The following is a 19588-nucleotide window of genomic DNA, read 5'->3' on the forward strand; positions in this document are numbered from 1 at the left end:
CTTTCTTGGGCACCATCAGGGCAAAGAGCTGCCTTTGCGGTGCTGTGGGCAGGCCGGTGTTCCACGGCACCGTCCCCTCCTGGGATGCTCCATTCTTTCCCTTACCAGGATGCTCCATCCTTCCCTTTCCCGGGATGCTCCATCCCTTCCCTTCCTGGGATGCTCCATCCCATCCCTTCCCGGGATGCTCCATCTCTTCCCTTCCCTTCCCGGGATGCTCCATTCCATCCCATCCCTTCCCTTTCCAGGATGCTCCATCCTTTCCTTTCCCGGGATGCTCCATCCCTTCCCTTCCTGGGATGCTCCATCCCATCCCTTCCCGGGATGCTCCATCTCTTCCCTTCCCTTCCCGGGATGCTCCATTCCATCCCATCCCTTCCCTTTCCAGGATGCTCCATCCTTTCCTTTCCCGGGATGCTCCATCCCTTCCCTTCCTGGGATGCTCCATCCCATCCTTTCCCGGGATGCTCCATCTCTTCCCTTCCCTTCCCGGGATGCTCCATTCCATCCCATCCCTTCCCTTTCCAGGATGCTCCATCCTTTCCTTTCCCAGGATGCTCCATCCCTTCCCTTCCTGGGATGCTCCATCCCATCCCTTCCCGGGATGCTCCATCTCTTCCCTTTCCTTCCCGGGATGCTCCATTCCATCCCATCCCTTCCCTTTCCAGGATGCTCCATCCTTTCCTTCCCGAGATGCTCCTGGAAGGAAGGTGCGATGCCGCGGGAAGGGGCAGCACACGGGGCGGGGGGGAGACGAGCGCAGGCCAGGCACGAGCCCAGCAGCCACTGCCCTTCTCAGCGCTTCCACCCCGAGGCGCGGGGGCAACGGGGCAGAGCGGTGCTCCCTCCCCTCCCCTCCTCTCCTCTCCCCTCTTCTCCTCCCCTCCCCTCCTCTCCCCTCTCCTCCTCTCCCCTCCTCTCCTCCCCTCCCCTCCTCTCCCCTCTCCTCCTCCCCTCTTCTCCTCTCCCCTCTTCTCCTCTCCTCTCCTCCTCTCCCCTCCGCGGTGCTCCGCAGAGCGCCGGGGTGACAGGCCCTGCGCCGACGTGCGCTTGACGACCATCATCATTATACTGCCAAGGATCCGTGACGAGAGACGACTGCGGCGGCTGCTCCGGCCGCGCTCGGCTCTCACCCCGTCCTCGGGGCTGGATTCGGCGCTTGCAAATAAGCCCTTTCTTCCCCTTTCCCCGTCCGAGCGGCCGGCGCGTGCGGGACGGCTCCGGCCCCGTCTGCCTCCGCGGCAGGCACCGTCTTGGCGCCGCTCGGCTCTACGGTTTCCCAGCTGCTTCTGTTCCGTTTAACATGCAAGGGCTAATAATTCGTCACAACTCAGTAACGCGGAGGTTACAAACACGCTTGCTGCTGTTTATTTAAACGGTGGTTTGCTAATTAGCTCCTCTAACGAGGAGAGAATAAATCAGGTGAAACGCGCCCAAACGGCACGGAGGTCTTTGGGGCTGGTTCCGCTTCCTGGCTCGGATGCACCGGGCACCCGGACCGAGCGGAGCGGGTGGGAAACGCGGCGGGTCCGGTGGCCGTGCAGGAGCGAGCAGTGCTGATGCCGGTGCCGATGCCGGTGCCGGTGCCGGAGCCGGAGGAGGGAACTCCTACAGCACCCGGCCGTGAATCATTGGGAAGGCAAATCTGCCGCGTTGCCAAGGGAACGGAAGAAAGGAAGGGACTTCCCTTCGCCGAAATGACTCGCACGCTGATGCGGCGGAGAAAATCGCTCCAAAAAAAAAAAAAAGAGAAAGAGAAAAAAGAGTCGGAGCTGTGACTAAGCAGCCCAAGTTATGTAAAGCGCGCTGGGAAGTGCAGGGGAGGGACGGCACATCCTGCCGCCCGCGGCCCCGGCGCTCCCGCTAAAGCCCCGGCGTCGAGCGGCCGCCGCGGCCCCGCTCCCCCCGGCTGCCCCCCGGGGCGGTTTGGCTTTTGGTCGGGGCCTTGCAGGACGGCTGCATCCCACCGGCGCGGGTGCCGGGTGCATCCCGCCCGTGCGGCTCCGGCGGGTCGCTGGGGGCTTGCAGCAGGGTTTCGGCAGCGAGGCCGCTCCGAAGGGGAATTGCAAAAGCCTCGTGCGTGCAGCGGTGGCTCCGAGCACGCCGCGACGGCGCGGGAAGCCGGGCATCTCCCGACGGCACAAATGCACCTTGCCGGGCTCCTAAAAAACTCAGCAATCTGGTTTCTGGCTGAGAAGGGAGCAGGGCCACGCGGGCATCGCGCCTGCGAACCGCCCAGGATTCTCCCAGCTTCCCCCGGGAAGCTCCGGCAGGGAGCTGCGGCTCTCCCAAAAAAGGGAACGCCGAGGCAGCGCGGGCTGGAGGAAAGCCCTGCCGCTGCCCGCCCCGGCGCGCGGTGTCTGCGCTTCGTCACGGCGCGGAGCCCAGGCTTCCCTCCTCCGCCGCCGCCTCCCCGCGCGGGGCTCCTCGTGCCCCCGGGGGGGCCGTGGCAGCGCGCTGCGGCCGCCCCGCGTTGCTATGGAGCTGCTGGCTCCGGGCTTTAAAAGGAGGCAAGGAAGAGGGGGAAAAAATAATTTCCAAACCTGCAGGTGGTTGCACCGGGAAAAGCGCTGGCAAAGCCTGGGAGTCGGGGGCTCGGAGCGGCCGGGATGCCCCAGCAGAGGGGAAGGGACCCCCCGCGCCGGCCAGCGGCTGCTGCCTCCGTGCAAGCCCGGCCCAGCCCGTGCACCGCTTGCAGCCCTCCCCGTGCCAAAAAAGGGGCAAAACGGTGCCGGTGCAGGCGGCAGGGCCACGATGCCGCTGCAGAGCCGCGCTTGGCCCTGCTGGGACGGTCCGGGGGGGTTGGCACTCCCGTACCTGGCGCCCCAGAGCCCCTCGTGTTTTAATGCCAAGCCCCGCGCGGTGCCGGGGCTGGAGCATCCCAGGGAGCCGCAATCGCCTCGCTGGGGTCGGCGAGGTTGGAGGAGGCGCCGGGCGGGGGGCACGGGCTGCCGCTTTCCTGAAAAACTTCTTTTTTTTCCTTTTTTACGGTTGCTTTGGGTTCTGTTTCAAACGTGAGTGCTGTGAAACGGAGAGTGGTTTCAAAAGGGCAAACAACGTGCGAAGGATGCGATGGGCTGCTGCTTCCCCGTTGGGAGTTTTTCTGCTGGTTCTCTCTGGAACTGAAGTCGGCCCCAAACGAGGCCAGATTGGAGCAGTTTGGTTAGTGCGGCCCCGGCTCCCACCTGCCCCAGCTCAAGGAGCTGGAACGCGGCACCAAAAATGCCTTTTCTGCACCAAGACTGGGGCGCGTGGGCGCAGGGACCCCGCGGCCGTCACCGGCCCCCCGAGACGCGGCCCCGGCGGCCTTTCCCTGCGCGAGGCGGCTGCTCGATGCCATCGACCCGGCTCGCGGACGCCGAGCACCGCCCGGGCCGGAGCGCGTTGAGTCGATGCAGCGCGAGGGGCAGCAGGGCACCGCCGCCGCCGCGGAAAGATCATCGCCGCGTGACGGCCTCGGGTGGCAGCCGATTAATTAACACGTCGCAAATGACTCGGCGAGGAGCGCGCCGGTAAATGCAAGAGCAATTAGCCGTGCATGGGCTGCTGCCCCCCGACCCGGCGCCGCGGCGGGGATGCGATGCACGGGGATGCGATGCACAGGGATGCGGTGCGCGGGGATGCGGTGCGAGGGGATGCAATGCGCAGGGATGCGATGCACAGGGATGCGATGCACAGGGATGTGGTACGCGGGGATGCGGTGCGCGGGGATGCAATGCACAGGGATGCGATGCACGGGGATGTGATGTGCAGGGATGCTGGGGGCTGCCCGGCCTCTCCTGGGGCATCCCTGCACCGCCAGACCCCCCCTTTTTGGGGGGAAAAGCCGCTCTGCGGAGCCCCGCGGCTCGCTCCCCGGAGCTGCCGAGCGGAAGCGAGGTGGGGGAGCGAGGAAAACCCTCCGCTGGCTTCCCTTGATGAACTGAGCTAATTTCTCTCCTAATGGGTAGCTCCGGCGCCGAGCGCGAGGCTTTCCTCCCGCACAGCAAACCCGCTCCCACACACAGACAAATAGGCTGAATATTTAATTGGAATTCCTCACACCTACGGGGTAAAGCCTTGTCAGTAGAAATAGAGCCCATCGCCAGCTGGCATCCCCGCACGCCACCCACCTGATCGCTTAAAAAGAAATCCCTGCTGGCCTCCCCCCGCGCCGCGCACCCACGGCCCGCACCCGGCAGCGGCGGGGCCCCGGGCTGCTCTGCCCCGGCGGCAGGACCGGCGGCAGCAGAGGGCAGTGCCGGGACGCACGGGGCGATGGAGGCTGCCTGCGCCCGCGGGATGCAGCGCCTGCGCGCCGAGCGCTGCCCGGCCCTCGGGGCTCCCGGCGGGGAGTCGGGCCCCACGCTTGGGGCTTGCACTGGGGAGATTGTGCCCCACGCTCGGGGCTTGCATTGGGGAGATTGTGCCCCACGCTCGGGGCTTGCATCATGGAATTCATGCCCAACGCTCAGGGCTTGCATTGAGGAGTTTGTGCCCAATGCTCAGGGCCTGCATCGGGGAGTCGTGCCCCACGCTCAGGGCTTGCAGCAGAGAGTTCGTGCCCGATGCTCAGGGCTTGCATCGGGGCGCTCATGCCCGACACTCGGGGCTTGCAGCAGGGAGTTTGTGCCCAACGCTCAGGGCTTGCATCGGGGAGTTTGTGCCCAACGCTCAGGGCTTGCATCGGGGAGTTTGTGCCCAGCGCTCAGGGTTTCCCTCCCTTCATCCCCTTGGCCAAGGGAGGGATGGCGGAGGCTCCTCTCCAGGGCCCCGGCACCGCCCGGGCCTTGAGGAGGAGGAGGATGAAGAGAAGGTGAGCGGGAGGCAGGGGGAGCTTTGCTGCTCCGGAGCCTTCCCGGCCACAGCAGCTATTTGCATCCCCCCGAGTCGCTCGATTTAGTGGCAGTGAAACGCCGGGAAGGGGCCGCGGCAGGACCTCTGCAGCTCCCCTCCCCTCCCGCAAAATGCTCTTTTGTTTCCCGCAGAACTGCTCTTTTCTCCTTTTTTCCCCCCCGCTCCCGCTCGCTCCCTGCGGCTCCCCCCGAGCGGCCGAGCCCCCGTCCCGGGCGGCCTCTCCCGCAGGGACCCACAGCCAGCGGGGGGGTTTTCCCCCCTTTCTTGTTTTTTTAAAGTTTCCCCGGCGTCTTTGTCTTAACGAGCCAGGTTAAATATTCTGTAATCAGTGTAATAATACACCTGGACGTGTTCGCGAGATATCTGCCTTTTGTACTGCGACAGGACATTAATAGTAATTATTCTGCTTTGTAATTGGAGCTTTAAATACTAATTCAAACAGCCAGAGGAAAACCAATTAGTGCTAATTTATCTCTATGTGTTTTGGAGAGCCTGTGTCTGTCATACTGTGAAGAAATAGGTTGGTAATTAGTACAGTTGGGTGGTAGATAGAAGTAATTATCAGATTCTTTCATGTTCTTTAAAGGGAAGGGAAAAAAAAGAAATCTGAGGGCTGCGTGACTCTCCCTTTCCAAGGAAGTTTGCACCTCGAAGGGCGGCAGCGCTGCGCCCGGCTCTCCCGGCGCTGCCTCGGCCGCGCCAGGCCTGGGGGGATGCTCGCGGCGGGGATGGGCCCCCCACGCCGGGCCGGCATCCCGGCAGCCGCGTCCCGCTCCCGGTGCCCCCGGTCTGCACCCGGGGAGGACTTGGACCGCGCTTCCCTCGCTGGCCCCCGCGCCGTGCTGCTGAAGCGACCGGCAGCGCGGGGAGCACGGTCGTCCCTCCGGGATGCACCAGGCAGGAACCGGGCAGCATCCGCAGGAATTCATTAATGGCCCGGTCCGCCTCTCCCGCTCCCTCCGAAAGCCCGGCGGAGTTACCTAGGCAATCGCAAAGTGCACGGCTCCAGGAGGGAGGCAACAGAGCCTTATTCTGATTAAACGGATTTCTCCTCCTCCCCGCCTTGCCCCTTTTATTCCTGCCAATTTAAGATTTTTGTTTAGGGAAGGAGAAAAAAAATAAGCAAATGCTAATGATGGAGAAAAGCACATTTTTTCAAGGGAGGGAAGAAAATGCCGTTGGAAGTATTCTATGCAAAGAGATGCCGGGGGGCACAATATATCAAAGAAAATATAATACACCCAGGTTAAAACTAATGATTGCCATATAATTAGATGTGAACCATTGTGCTATAAATGTGTATTCTTCAGCGTGCTGTGATTTTACTGTAAAAAGGAGAGAGAGAGAGTGAGCGCGAGAGAGAGCGCGCGAGAGAAAGAAAGACAGAAAAACACAGAACCCAGCAACATACTATAAAAAGAACTCTGTTGACTTTTCTGCTGTTTAGTATTCCTTGCCCGTACTCCCCCGGGAGTATGTAATTAGTGCTTTATGAAGAGTGCATTTAAAGCAGTTTAATATTCACCTCATTCAGTCTGAAACAATGTGATCACTGCTTAGACAAATCACTGCTCCTTACTGACATCCTCTGTCAGTACATTACCTCTGAAAAGACCTTTCAAGAGGCTTGGATGTTAATTAGTTGTCTATCATGTATAAACAGAGCAGTGAGCAGAAGGGCTGCGCCAGGCCAAAGACACAGAGGGAAATACTGGAAATACTTCTCCCCCCCCACCCTTTAATGAAAATTCATGCCTCCGTCGTCCCCGCACCCCGGTTTGCTGGCTTGCGCCGGCGCTTGGCCCGCGCAGGAGCGGGGAGGGAGCGGAGGCTGGGTTTCCCCGCTGCCGGGGTGTGTTTGCGGGCGGCCCGGCCAGCCCCTCCGGCCCCGGCGCTGCCAAACCGCCGCCGAGCCGGGCTGCCCCGAGGAGCACCCTGCGCTCTGCCAGGGACGCCCGCTGAGCCGCCCCGCCGCCCCCCAGGCCCTCTGCTCACTGGTGCGGCTGTCCTGGTCCTGCATCCTGGTCCACATCCTGGTCCTGCATCCCAGCCCACATCCTGGTCCTGCATCCTGGTCCTGCATCCCAGCCACACATCCTGGTCCTGCATCCCAGCCACACATCCTGGTCCTGCATCCCAGCCCATATCCTGGTCCTGCATCCTGGTCCTGCATCCCAGCCACACATCCTGGTCCTGCATCCCAGCCACACATCCTGGTCCTGCATCCCAGCCCATATCCTGCTCCTGCATCCTGGTCCTGCATCCCAGCCCATATCCTGGTCCTGCATCCTGGTCCTGCATCCCAGCCCCACATCCTAGCCTGTATCCTGGTCCTGCATCCCAGCCACACATCCCAGCCGCACATCCCAGCCCCACATGCTAGCCTGCATCCTGGTCCTGCATCCTAGTCCTGCATCCCAGCCACATATCCCAGCCCCACATCCCAGCCCCACATCCCAGCCCCACATCCTAGCCTGTATCCTGGTCCTGCATCCTAGTCCTGCATCCCAGCCCCACATCCTAGCCTGTATCCTGGTCCTGCATCCCAGCCCTGCATCCCAGCCGCACATCCCAGCCCCACATGCTAGCCTGCATCCTGGTCCTGCATCCTAGTCCTGCATCCCAGCCCCATATCCCAGCCTGCATCCCGGTCCTGCATCCTAGTCCTGCATCCTGGCCCTGCATCCCAGCTCCATATCCCAGCCTGCATCCCGGTCCTGCATCCTGGTCCTGCATCCTGGTCCTGCATCCCGGCCCTTCATCCTGGTCCTGCATCTTGGCCTTGTATCCTTGTCCTGCATCCCTACCCTCCATCCCAGCCCTGCTTCCCAGCCCCATGTCCTGGTCCCATATTCCAGTCCTGCATCTCAGCCCTTCATCCCAGTCCTGGATCCTTGTCCTGCATCCCAGCCCTACGTGCTGGTACTGCATTCCTAACCTGCATCCCCGCCCCGCGTCCCAGCCCTGTGTCCTGGTCCTACATCCCAGCTCCGCATCCCTGCCTTGCATCCTAGCCCCCTATCCTAGTCCCGCATCCCAGTCCTGCATCCTGGGCCCGCATCCCTGCCCTGTATCCCAGTCCCGCATCCCGGCCCTGTGTCCCACCCCGCATCCCGGCCCCGCGCCCTGGTGCATCCCTTGGCTGAGCCGCTCGCAGGGCCCGTGCCGAGCCGCGAGGACCTCGCCGCCGTGAAGGGTATCCCGCGGGGGCAGCGGGCACGGCACTGTGCCGGGCTGCGGGAATGCGGCCGGATCCGGGCACCGCCGGCATCCACACCCGCAGCTGGGGAGGCTGCCGGGCCCCCAGGCAGGCGGATCGGGGTTTAATCCCAGGACCGACTCCGGTTTAGTGACTGAACATGCTGAACAAGCTTTTCTGCACCTATAAAATGTGGTTACTGACACCCACCCACTTTTCCAACATGCTTCAAAATGAATGGCTGGAAAATACTATAGGAAAACCAAGTATTACTATTTAAAACAGAGCTTAGCTTAACATAGTGGTTTTACCCAGCAAAGAGCTACCTAAGTTAGCTCCGGCACTCCCTTCTCACCACCGATAAGCAGCTCCGGCTGTCACCGGTGTGCGGGCCGCCTCTGCCGGCGCGGGGCGAGCCGGGCCCGAGCGTGCGCCGGGCTGAGAAATAGCAGCTTTGGCTTCCAGCTCTCGGGAGTGGGCTGTGAAGAAGAAAAAGGGGAGGTCAAAAATGCAAAATATTTGCTGTGAGGGGCAAATAATCCAAGCAAAGGGAAAAAAAAGCACACAAAAGGATCCATTTAACTTGGGAATTTTTGCAATGTGTTTTTTCAGTGTGAAAAAATGGAAGACCTCCCCATGCACCATCCTCCCTGCAAATCCCCCATGCACAACCCCCTGTGCACCATCCCCCCGCAAACCCCCCGTGCACAACCCCCCTGCAAACCCCCTGTGCACAACCCCCCGTGCACAACCCCCCGTGCACAGCCCCGTGCACCCCAGCACGGCCGCTCCGAGCGTCCCCGCGGGCCGCCCTGCCGCGCTGCCCAGCTGGCTCCCAAGCCAGCAGCTCCCCACCCTCCGGATTGGGGTTTTTTCCCCTTTCTCTCCCCTCTCCAGCAGCTCCCCGGCTCTCTTAGTCACGAAGGTGAGGCGCTGACAGAGACACAGACATCAAAAACAAGAGGTGATGAAACGCCAGGAATAATTAAGTTGCACTAAATCACTGGGCCTCGGTGGCGCCGCGCCAGAGCGCTGAGGAAACTGGAGCACGGACTAGCCGAGTTATTAGTAATAATCACCATCGCCAGCACGAACAACAACCTATTTTGCTGCCCTCGGTCCCGAAGGAGTGGGAAGCGCCCAGGCGGCCTCCGAGCCGGGCAGGGGAAGGGTGGTCCGCGGGCGCTGGAGGCAGGAGGCATCCAGCAGATTGAGCCTTTATTTTGCGGTGTGAACTGATGTTTTCATGCTCCCTGGGGGTCCCGGCTCTTTGCACCGTCCGGATGCGGCCGGGCCCTCCCGTGCTGCACCCAGGGGCGGTGCTGGTCGGTCGGGTCCCATCTCTGCGCCGGCGGGGGGAGAGCGTGGTTTTGTGCTGCGCTTTTTGGGAGCAGCTTTGCCCGTGCAAAGGGCACCGACGTGAACCCGGCGGAGGTGGAGATGGTGGGAACGGAGCTGCGCGGAGCAAGCCTTTGCGTTGCAAAGCAGCAGGTGTTGCCCCCGCCGGAGCTGGCACGGCCGAGCGCGCTGCCGGAGGCCCCCGGGCCCCCCTCGCCCACCCGCCGTCCCCACCTGCGCCCGTTGCGTCAGCGCAGCCGCGCCGGCCCGGCCGCGATCCCACTTGGCAGGGAGCACCGCACCGTGTCGAAACCTCTGCAAACCGCCCGGGTCTGCAAAGCTCCCCCAAGCCCAAGTGGCCAAACGCGTCCAGCAGCCGGGCAAGGAGAGTCGTCACAGCGGTCCCTAAAATCGGGTGGCTTTATGGTTATGGCAAACCCAGGGCCAGATGCTGGTCCCTTTGCTCGGCCTTTGCAAATCCCTGCAGCCCCTTTTGCAGCTGCCTTTGCAGCTCCTTGAAGAGGAGCGCCAGCCGCCGCGCTGCCCCGACCCGCCGCCGCGGCTCCCCGCCAGCCCCCTCCTTTCCCCCCGACACGCTCGGAAGGGCCGAAGCGTTTCCAGCCGACGGGCCGTGCCGGGGGAGGATGCAGCCGGGGAGGCTGGCGGCCGGAGCCGCGGCCCTGTCTGCAGCGTAACCGGGCGCTGGCGGTTTCGGAGCCCGTGAGCGCGGCGGTGACGCCTCGTGCAACGCGGGTCGCGGCTGCCGGCACAGCGCTTGCCCAACCCGGCGAAACCGGCGCCCGAGACCACCCTTTCTTAGGCAACGAACCTGACTCAAGATCCCACCCCGAGTCGCAGCTGCCTGCCGCCTCTTACAAAACAGCTCCGTGCAGACAGGTTTCCCCATGAATCCCGCTTCCAGCAATCGGCGGGATTTTTCCTTCCCACGACCTGCTTGGCCGAGTGCCGGGGAAGCAGCCGAGCACGGCTGCGGTGCTGGGGGGGGCATCTGATGATGCCCCCGGCACTGGGACCCTCGTGCTGTTTTCTGCATTAATGGCCCAAACGCTTCCCGCGGGGAGCCGGACCAAGCGCAGGGACCAGTGCCGACGTCCCTGCAGCGTCCTGCCACACAGCAAGTGTGTGAGCGGTTAATACCTTCCCCGATAAAGTCAATCACTTATTTTAGGGCCCCCCGGGCCAGTCCCCGGCTAACCGCCCCGCCGGGCTGATGCCGCTCCGACACCCGGAGTTGCAGCGAGCCCTGTCCGAGCTGTTCATAAATGCGTTTTCCCCTCTTGCACATTCCCCGCCGGCACCTTGCACGGCTCCCGCTGGCACTCGCAGCGGGAAGGGTCTCGGGGGCCGCTGCCGGCAGCCGAAGGGTTACGCGCCTCGGCGGGGCGAAGCCCGTCGGCACGGCACGCAGATCCCGGCGTTTCCCAGCCGGAGCGCGGCTTCGCTGGGAGGTTCGGCCGGCGAAGGTGTGTCTGCGCGCCGAGCCCGGCTTGCCGGCGCGTGGGCGGCGGGTTCAGCGCCGTCTTGTCAACACTTGAATATGTTGAGCATCACTCGCGGGGCAATTCTGCAAGAAAGCTATTAAGTTAATTACCGTGCGTGTGCGCGCGCGTGTGTGTGTGTGTGTGCGTGTGTGCGGGAGCGAGCGCGTGCACCGCCGATGTGAAAATTCGGCTTTCTGGGTTGCAAGACGCCCGTGACGCAAGCCGCAGATGCGCGGGGACATCTCGTCCGGCTGCAGCCGGCACGGATCCCCCTCGCCGCTCGCTCGGAGGCGAAATCCCCGCTCGGGGCCAGTGGGAAGCCACGGGAAGCCTCCGGGCGCTGCGCAGGGCTGCTTCGTGCAGAGCAGCCCCAAACCTGGGGGTTTTGGGGCTCCCGGCCCCCCCGGAGAGGGGAAACGCGCCCTTCCCCGGCGGGATGCTCCGGCCGGCTGAGCCCATCCCGCCTCCGCGGGCGCTTGCGGCCCCGGCGTGCCCCGGCGAGGGCGGCTTGGCCCCGGGAGCGCCGCAGCGCCCCGCGGGAGCCCGGTTCCGGCGGACTTTTATGGGAAAAAGGGAAGTCCGCGGCGGGAGGTGCCGCCGAGCGCCCGCCGGGCGGATGGATGACGGGGCGGCAGCCGCCCGCCCGCCGCTCCGTTAACCCCTCTCGCTCGGGACGCGGCACCTTGCGGGTCCAGCACGCGCGAAGCCCGGCGGGGAGCCGAGGGCAGCCTTTTCCCGTGGCGGGGCCCCTTCGGGGGCAGCTCGTGCCGCTCGGAGGAGAGCCGGCCCCGGCGGGAGCTGGCGTCCCCCCTTGCACCCTGCCACTCCCGGGGCACCTTGCGACGGCGCTCGCAGCGCCTCGGAGCCACGTGCAGCACGTCGCGGGCTGCAACGCCACTGCTTGCACCCCTTTGCCGATGCAAGGGCGGGGTGCAGGCCCCCCTGCCCCGCACTCGCATTTATTGCCGCTCGCTGTGGTCTGGACGGCGGCAGCGCCGGGAAGGAGCTTTGCAGGCGGTGAAGCGCGTGCTGCCCTCCCCGAAGGCCGGGCAGGCCGAGTGCTCCCTGCGCACGTCCCCGCGGCCGCGTCGGTCCAGCTCCGCTCCCGTGCGCGCAGAATGGGGCTGCGGTCCTTTAAATGCCCGAATTAAGCGAAATTTGGTGTTTCTCCAAGAATCCTCCGGAAATCTGCTGCTGGAAAAGCAAGCTAATCTTAAAGCCACACGCATGCCGAGCAAACGAGCTTTCCCCTGCGAGAGCTGCAGAGACCGGGGTGGAAAAGCCCTTTCTGGTCCTGCCCTGCCCTCTGACCCCCTCGGGCTCGTGCCCCACGCTGGCACCCGGGGCCTTTGCTCGTGGCTTGAGCCTCTCCCTCCTCGTCGCACTGTGCCTTTCCCTGGGTTTTCCCTCGGGGAGGGCTTTGCGGGCATCGCGGCCCCGTGGCATTTCTGCCGCCCCGACGGGGGGACGGGGTGTTTGCGGGGCGCTGGCACCGGGGCAGCACCGGGTCGGCGGGTCAGGGTGACTCACCGGGGATCCAGCTCCGTCACGTTGCAACACCGCGCGGATATAAACCCCGGGCGGCCGCGGAGCCCAGCATCCCCTCGGCTCCCTAACACGCCCCTGGGGTTGCTATCAACATCCTCATTGTTATGAGCGATTGCGTTCATCGTTTATCATCCCGCTTTACAACAGAGGCCCACAGGCTTGGGAACGGGGTGTCGCCGCCCGGGCAGCGATTGCGACGCCGGCCGAAGGGTCTCTGGGCGCGCCCGGACGCGCGGCGTGGGATCTGGGTTACCCCCCCGCGCACCCCGCTCCCGTGCGCGCTCCGGTTCCCGGCCAAAGCAAGTGAAACCGGAGCAGCGCTGGTGCAAGCCGCAATCAGGGCATGTGCGGCTGTTTCCATTGCCAATTAGTCAGGTTTAAATCATCCTTTTATTGAACTGGTGCAATTTTCTTGCTTAAGTGAGCCCTGACACTTACCTGCCAGGGACCCGGAGAAGCGAGTGTAGCAAGAGAGCGGGGAGGAGGGTGTGGGAAACTTTCAGTTTTGCGGCAGAAATCTGCAGGAATTGCGTGGGTTTCGGCGCGGTCCCTCCGGCCGCGCAGCAGCGTCGTGGGACCGCGGGATCGCTCCCGCTCGCCTCGGCTCCCGGCATCGCCGAAAGCGCCCCGAGGAGCTGCCCCTCGCCCGCCTGTGCGGCCGCGCGGCCGTTCGAACCCCTGCCTTTTCCAACAGGACTTTTCGGGCTGCAATTTCAAAACCGCGGCGGTGTCACAACAGCCTCCGCCGCCGGCTCGGACCCGTCACCTAGATAGCTCCGGCGAGATGCAGATAGGCAAATTGCGGGGCTGTCAGAAACGCCCCAGCCGGGCAGGTATCTGTCAAATCCACCCAGCAGCACCTCCCTCTTTGGAAATGGGATGTTTTGGCTCCCAAAACGCTGGCCGCTGCCTCTCGGGAGCAGCGGAGGAGCCTGGCGAAGGGGGCTGCGAGCCCTCTGCTCTCTGCAGCGTGCAGCTCTGAGCAGTTTGGGTTATTAAGTGCAGCGTTTTGTCTCTGCTGCTTTCATGCTCCCGGATTAAGAATTTTGCAAAGCGCCAAGCACCCAGGTGATTTATGTTTATTTTGCTTAGTTAATAACCCTACAGCATGTCCTTCCCTGGGGCATTAGGGCGTAGCAGACAAACATTAATTTAAATTATGGCTGTGCCCGATATTTATTTTTTAATATACTTTTATGGTAGCCTTCCGCATTTGTAGCAAGCTAGAAACAAGGCAGGGCAGACGCAGCTGGTCCCAGCAATGCTAAAGCCCCGGGGCCAGTGCCCCCCAGCCCCCCAGCCCCTCGGAGCAGCAGGGGCCGACGCTGGCCCTGCAAGCTCTTTCCAAATCGCCTTTGCCACCGATACACCGGGCCGATCCCTTCCCATCATCTCCTGCCTTCAGTCATTCCCGGCCCTGGGAATGCGGCGCTGCGATAATTTCGGGAGCAGGACGCTCGCCGGGTGCCGGGGTGCTGGGGTGCAGGGTCTCCGCCTGGACCCAGCCCCGCGGGCGGGCAGCTGCCCCCCCTGGCCGCCCTCTCCCGCATCTGCCCGTCTTCTCTTCCCGGGTGAAAAGCCTATTCGATCTGTCGGAATAGCGATTTTTCCACACCGCGTTGTCTCTCTGTGTATTTTTCAATTTCGACCCTTTTTTTGACGGAGAGAACAAGACGTGGACATGCCAAGGTCTAATTCGGTGGCACAGCGGCGCTGGCGTAATTAGACGTGACATTTATCACAGAAAACAATTAGCATGGTCGGGTCTGACAGTCTCCTCCAGGCACAGAGATCCAGCTGACGGTGATCGGAAAATCAGCGAAAGGGCAGCTCGGCCCTCGAAATCTCCGAGATCGCCGCTACCTGCAGCGCAGGGGATTGGGAGCAGGCGGAAAACTTCCCCGGGGGACAGCGGGGTCCCGCCGCGGGGAGAGGCGGCCGCTCGTCCCGGCCTCGGCGGGTGCCGGTGGCCCCCCAGCCACGGTGCCGACCCAGCGCCGCACGCGCAGGCCCTTCCCAGCCCCTCCGCCCTCCGGAGGGTGGGAATTTCTCGTCCCAGGTCCCAGACCGCCTCCCCGGCAGGGGAAAGAAAAGCAAAAAACGAGCGCAAACGGTGTCATTAGGAACTATTAGTGGTCTCATAAAACGGTATTAATAAACGTGGCGGCTCATCAGCGTCCATTAACGCAGCTCGCGGCGGGGATGCTCGGGGCAGGGATGCTCAGAGCAAGGATGCTCGAGGCAGGGATGCACAGGGCGGGGATGCTCGGGGCAGGGATGCTCGTGATGGGGATGCTCGGAGCAGGGATGCTCGGGGCAGGGATGCACAGGACAGGGATGCTCGGGGCAGGGATGCACAGGACAGGGATGCTCGGGGCAGGGATGCTCGTGGCCGCCTGGCAGCTGGGGCTATTAGAGGGGCTCAGGCACGGCGTGGGGGGCTCCTGTATTGCCCTCGCCGCTGCCCCAGCTCTGGGCACACCGGACGGCCCGGACCTCCTGCCCGGAGCACGCGCTCCTCCAGCTCTGGGGAAGAATCGCCCTCTTCAGCTCATCCTCCTGCGCCTGTGCGCAACGCTCACTGCAGCAAAGGGGCAATGGCACAGGGGGGATTCATTCCTCCCCCCAAGTCATTTCTCCTGCACCAGGAAAAGCTGCCGGTGAGCGCCGCAGAGCCGGGCGCAGGTCCCCCTTCGCCCCGGGGAGCCGCTAGCCCCGCCGCCCGGCTCCTGCCCCGGGCAGATGCTGCTCCGGCACGGCGCACGTCCCAGCCCAGCTCCTCCCCGCGGCGCGGCCTGTGCCAACTGGGAGCAGAGTGTGCTGCCTTGCCTCCACAATACCTGTTTATTGTGAAAAGAGGCACGGTTTGGAGTACGTGTCCCTACTTTCTCCCTCCCGCCCTCTTCCTGTTCTCTCCTCTTAAAAGGAGCTTTATCCTTTGACTCTCCCATCCCCGGGGCTAGCGAGAACCCACTGCATCTCGGGGCCAGCCGGCAACCCACATCAGCAGGCAGGAAAACAGGGAGGAGGCCCAGCCTCTCCCGATAAGCCCATGGCGAAGCCAGGAATAGAACGAGGTCGCCCGCTCCCGCGCGGAGCAGCCCTGCCCGGAGCGGAGGAGCCCGCGCTCCCGGCCTTTGAAGCCGCAGCCCGGAATAAGGGTGGCTGGCAGCCGGCCCGGTGCGCGGCGCGGCGAGGAGAGGCCGGGCTGGGCCAGGATTCGAGCCGCGGGCCGCCGCGAGCTGCCTCTGGGAGCCGGGCCCGGCGGTGGAGCCTGGCCCCACTCGCCCCTTCACTTGGGGCACATCTGTATGGAGCAGGCGGGCACATCTGGATGTGGCAGGGGGGCGAATCTGGATGGAATTGGCATGCACATCTGCATGGTGCGGGTGGGCACATACGCACGGAGCAGGTGGTCCCATCTGGATGGAGCAGGCAGGCACATCTGGATGGGTGGTGTGCACATCTGGATGGTGCAGGAAAGCACATCCAGATGGAGCAGGTGGTCCCATCTCTATGGAGCAGGCGTGCACATCTGTATGGAGCAGGTGTGCACATCTAGATGGCTTGCCTGGTCCCATTCGGATGGAGCAGGCAGGCACATCTGGATGCAGAGAGTCTGCACACCTGGACGGGGGTGCTTGCCCATCTGGATGGGCCAGGCATGCACATCTGGATGGAGTGGGTGTTCACATCTGGCCTGAGGTGCATGGTTCCTCGGAGGGCCGGGATGACATCTGGCGATGCACTGTGTCCCCGAGGTGCCCCCGGGGTGCTTTGCCCCCGACAGCTTCATCCCCCCCCAAAACCGAGGGACACGAAGCTGCTAGCCAGCACTGAACATCTTAGTCAACACGTCTCTGTCACCGGGATACTTTTGGCTCTGGCTGCGAAGGTGGCGAGGCGCTTCGCGGGCGCGCGGATGAGCTCTGCCGCGCCGCGTTTCCCCGCGGATGCTCCCGCCCGCAGCATCTCCCACCGGCCGCCACGCAGCTCCGCGCGGATGCTCGGCAGATGCTCCCGGCGGGAGATGCTCCAGGCGGGGTGCGAGCAGGGGCAGCCGGTGCGGGGACCACGACGCCTCACCCCCGTTTCTGTCGTTGCAGGGCACCGATCTGAGGGCCGGCACCCCCAAGGGCCGCGTGCTGACAGGTGAGCGCGGTCCGCGCCGCGCGGGATGCGGGGGCAGAGCATCCCCGGCCGGTCCCTGCCACGGGCTGAGCCGCGGCCGTGTCCGTCCCGCAGAGTACGTCCGCCCGGCGCCGCCGCCCCGCAGCGGGTACCACCGCTACCAGCTCCGCCTGTACGAGCAGCCGGCACACGAGGCCGTGGCCCTGAGCGCCGAGGAGCAGCGCACGCCGGGTAAGGAGCCGCCGGGGCACCGCGTCCCGCTGCCCGCATGGCTATCCGGCCCGGTGCGGCGGGGCTGCGCGGAGGGGGGGTCCCCGCCGTCGGAGGAGGCTTCCCGCGGCGCGGCTGCTCGCGTGCCGGGCGCTCTGGGGCCACGCGGGCCGGGCTGGGCCGCCCTGCGCGATGGAGCAGCCGTGCCGATGCGAGCCGCTCCGCGCAGACGCCGAGGGGCTGGAGCCTCCAGAAGAGGGCACTAAACCGTGACCTGCGTGTACCGACGGGCTGCTTTTTCCCCAAAATATTTGCGCATTGTTCGAATCCGTGGGAAATGGAAAAGCGAGGGGGGACGGTGAAATGGCAAAAATAAACGGGTGCGGCTCCCGCTCCCTGCCCAGGTTGCAAACAGCATCCCAGGCTGCTGCCGCCGCTCCCGGAGCCGGTGCCGGGCACTCTGCAGCAGGAAACACGCTGCCTGCGGGAGAGGGGTTTCCTAGGGTGGTTCTTGAGCAAAAAACCTCCTTTCATCAGGAAAAAAAAGGAAAAAAGAAAGGATCCTTCTCAGCAGGTGTTTGGGGTGGATCGCTTGCTCTCTTGCTGTGCAATCGCAGGCGGCTCAGCCCTCCCGGTGCCCCGGATTCCCGCTGGAATCTGAGGCTCTTCCCAGGAAAGCCGCCTCTCTGCTTCGGCAGCGCTTGGATGGCTCCGGGGACCCGCGAGCAGGATGGTGCCGGCACACGGTGCCTTGCAGCCCGGCGCAGCACGGCGCTCGCTCCCCTCCCCTGCCGAGCCCGACGGGCTGCAGCGCTGCTCGTGTTTTTGCTAGATGGGAGATAACAGCTTGCGGTCTGCAAAATGTCAAACCCCAAACTCATCTAATCCCGAGGCATTAACACTCGCTTCTCGCCCCGACTCGGGCTGCCGGGTCCCTGCGCCGGCCGCGGCACCGCGCCGGGAAACTCCCTGGCGTGCGGGGGAATTTGGCGGTCCGGCGAAACCGAGCGGCTCGGCGCCGGGACGAGCGGCGGGCGGCTCCAGATGCGGGCGAGCGGCGCGGATGCTGCTGGCATGGCTCTGCCAGCCCCACGCTCCGATGCGCTCTCCCATGGGATTCCTCTGAGCCGGCCCCGGAGGAGCCCCCGGGGGCTGCCTGGGCGGCCGGGGGCTGTCTGCAGGGTGGGAGTCTCCGGGTGTCGTTTAATGGGGAAAAACAGAAAAAGCAAACCCCAGCGAGCGCGCGAGGCCTCCCGCCTACCTCCGCTGGGGCATCATTAATCTCGCAGAAAAGCATCAGGGCTCCCATCACGGCGGCAGCCCCGCTGACGAGGCAGATAAATCACGGGCGGCAGAGCGGCCTCGCAGGGGCCGGGTGGCTGTGAGCCGGGGGGCCGGGGCAGCCCCGCGCCCTCCCTGCCTCAGTTTCCCCGTCTGCAGCGCAGGACGCGGCCCCTCTGCCGGGCTGGCAGAGCCCTCGGGCCTGCTGGTGCCTCGGCTCGGTTCGGCCGGCGCTTCCCCCCCCAAAATCTCCGCTAGCAACGCAGGGGAAGCCGGGGGACGCGTCCCCGCGCGTCTCCGCAGGGAGAGCGGCGTCCCTGCCCTCTCCCGCCGGGAAGGAGGATGCTCGGGCTGCCGGCCAGATGCACCATCACCGCGTCTTCCCGCGGCTCCGAGCATCGCCGGAGCGGGGGGAAGCATCCCGGGCGCCGGGGCTGGGCGCAGCATCGCCGCGGCGTGGGAAGGCGAGGGGAGCCGGGGGAAATCCAGCGCCGCGGAGCGGCTCGGCGGCCGGGGATTTCCAGGCACCTCGGGGTGGGCTCGAAGGAAGCTGTGGGACGGTCGGCGCCAAAGGTCGGCAGGAAGCGCCGGGGGGCCAGGGGGAGCGAGCCGCGCTCGTGCCGGGCCGGCGACGGGGTGCGAGCCGCCCCGGGGGTCCCCGCGGCCGGGCAGCGGGTGCTCGGCATCCCCGGGCGGGCGCTCGCTGCCGCCGGCGCTGCAGGATGTGGGCTGCGACGCCGCGGGCAGAAGCGGCAGCTCGCAGGCGGCGTGCGGTGACGGGCTGCCCCCGGGCCGGGGCTCCCCCGCCGCCGCGTTCGCCACCGCGGCTCCTCCGGCCCCGGCGGCCTGCAAAGCCCTCGCGTTGCAGCGACCGGCCCGCTGCTCCCGGCCGGTCTCTGCAGCCCCGGAAGGCTCTGGGGGCTCCCGCCGCCACCGCCGCCACCCCTTTGCCTCTCTCCGTCTCTCCGCAGGTGCCTGGTCCCTGGAGCGCTTCGTGGAGCGGTTTCGGCTCGGCTCCGCCGTGGCGTCGACCCAGTTCCTCACGAAACACCACGGCGATTAGCCGGGGTGGCCGCGAGCCCCGCCGCCCCCCTCCCCGCGCCGCACGGCCCGGCCCCCGCTGAGCCACCCGCCGCGGGGGCACCCCCGGCCGCCCCGTCCCCGTCCCCGTCCTCCCCAGCCGCACTGCTGCTTGCAGAATAAAGCGTGGATGGAGCACGGCAGGCTGGTGCGCCGGGGGGGTCCCGACCCTCGGCCTCGCGGGGTCTTCCTCGCGCCACGCGCGGGGCGGCAGCGTGGGAACCGCCGCTGCCCAGCCCCTGCCCTCGGCCGCCGGCTCCTCTTGGAAAGCAAAACCAAGGCGAAAGCCAGGGACCGGCCCCGCTCTGCCTGCCGGCCGCCGAGCTGGGCCTCCCCTTTAATTAACCTCCCTAATTAGGGCTTCGCGCCGGGCTCGGGCTCAGCCGCGGCCCGTGTGCCTCCTCCCTCCCGGCCGCCGCTCAGCCCCGCGGCAGGACTCGGCGGGAAGCAGAGCAGCGAAAAA

The 19588-nt window shown here is 65.1% G+C and overlaps 1 protein-coding gene across 5 annotated transcripts in view; it reads left to right on the plus strand.

Annotated features, from left to right (window-relative positions):
• Positions 1–19263, plus strand: part of PEBP4 (phosphatidylethanolamine binding protein 4) — a 49415-nt gene extending 30152 nt beyond the window's left edge. For all 5 annotated transcript variants that reach the window (XM_064497779.1, XM_064497778.1, XM_064497780.1 and 2 more), the window contains 3 exons: positions 16530–16575; positions 16669–16785; positions 19017–19263. In XM_064497779.1, coding sequence (XP_064353849.1) covers positions 16530–16575; positions 16669–16785; positions 19017–19108 — 255 coding nt within the window. In that variant the 3' untranslated portion in view covers positions 19109–19263. The remainder of the gene's footprint in view (positions 1–16529; positions 16576–16668; positions 16786–19016) is intronic.
• The last annotated feature ends 325 nt before the right edge of the window (positions 19264–19588 follow it).

This window comes from Dromaius novaehollandiae, chromosome 26 (assembly GCF_036370855.1).
Source record: "Dromaius novaehollandiae isolate bDroNov1 chromosome 26, bDroNov1.hap1, whole genome shotgun sequence".
In the NCBI taxonomy this organism is placed as follows: Eukaryota; Metazoa; Chordata; class Aves; order Casuariiformes; family Dromaiidae; genus Dromaius; species Dromaius novaehollandiae.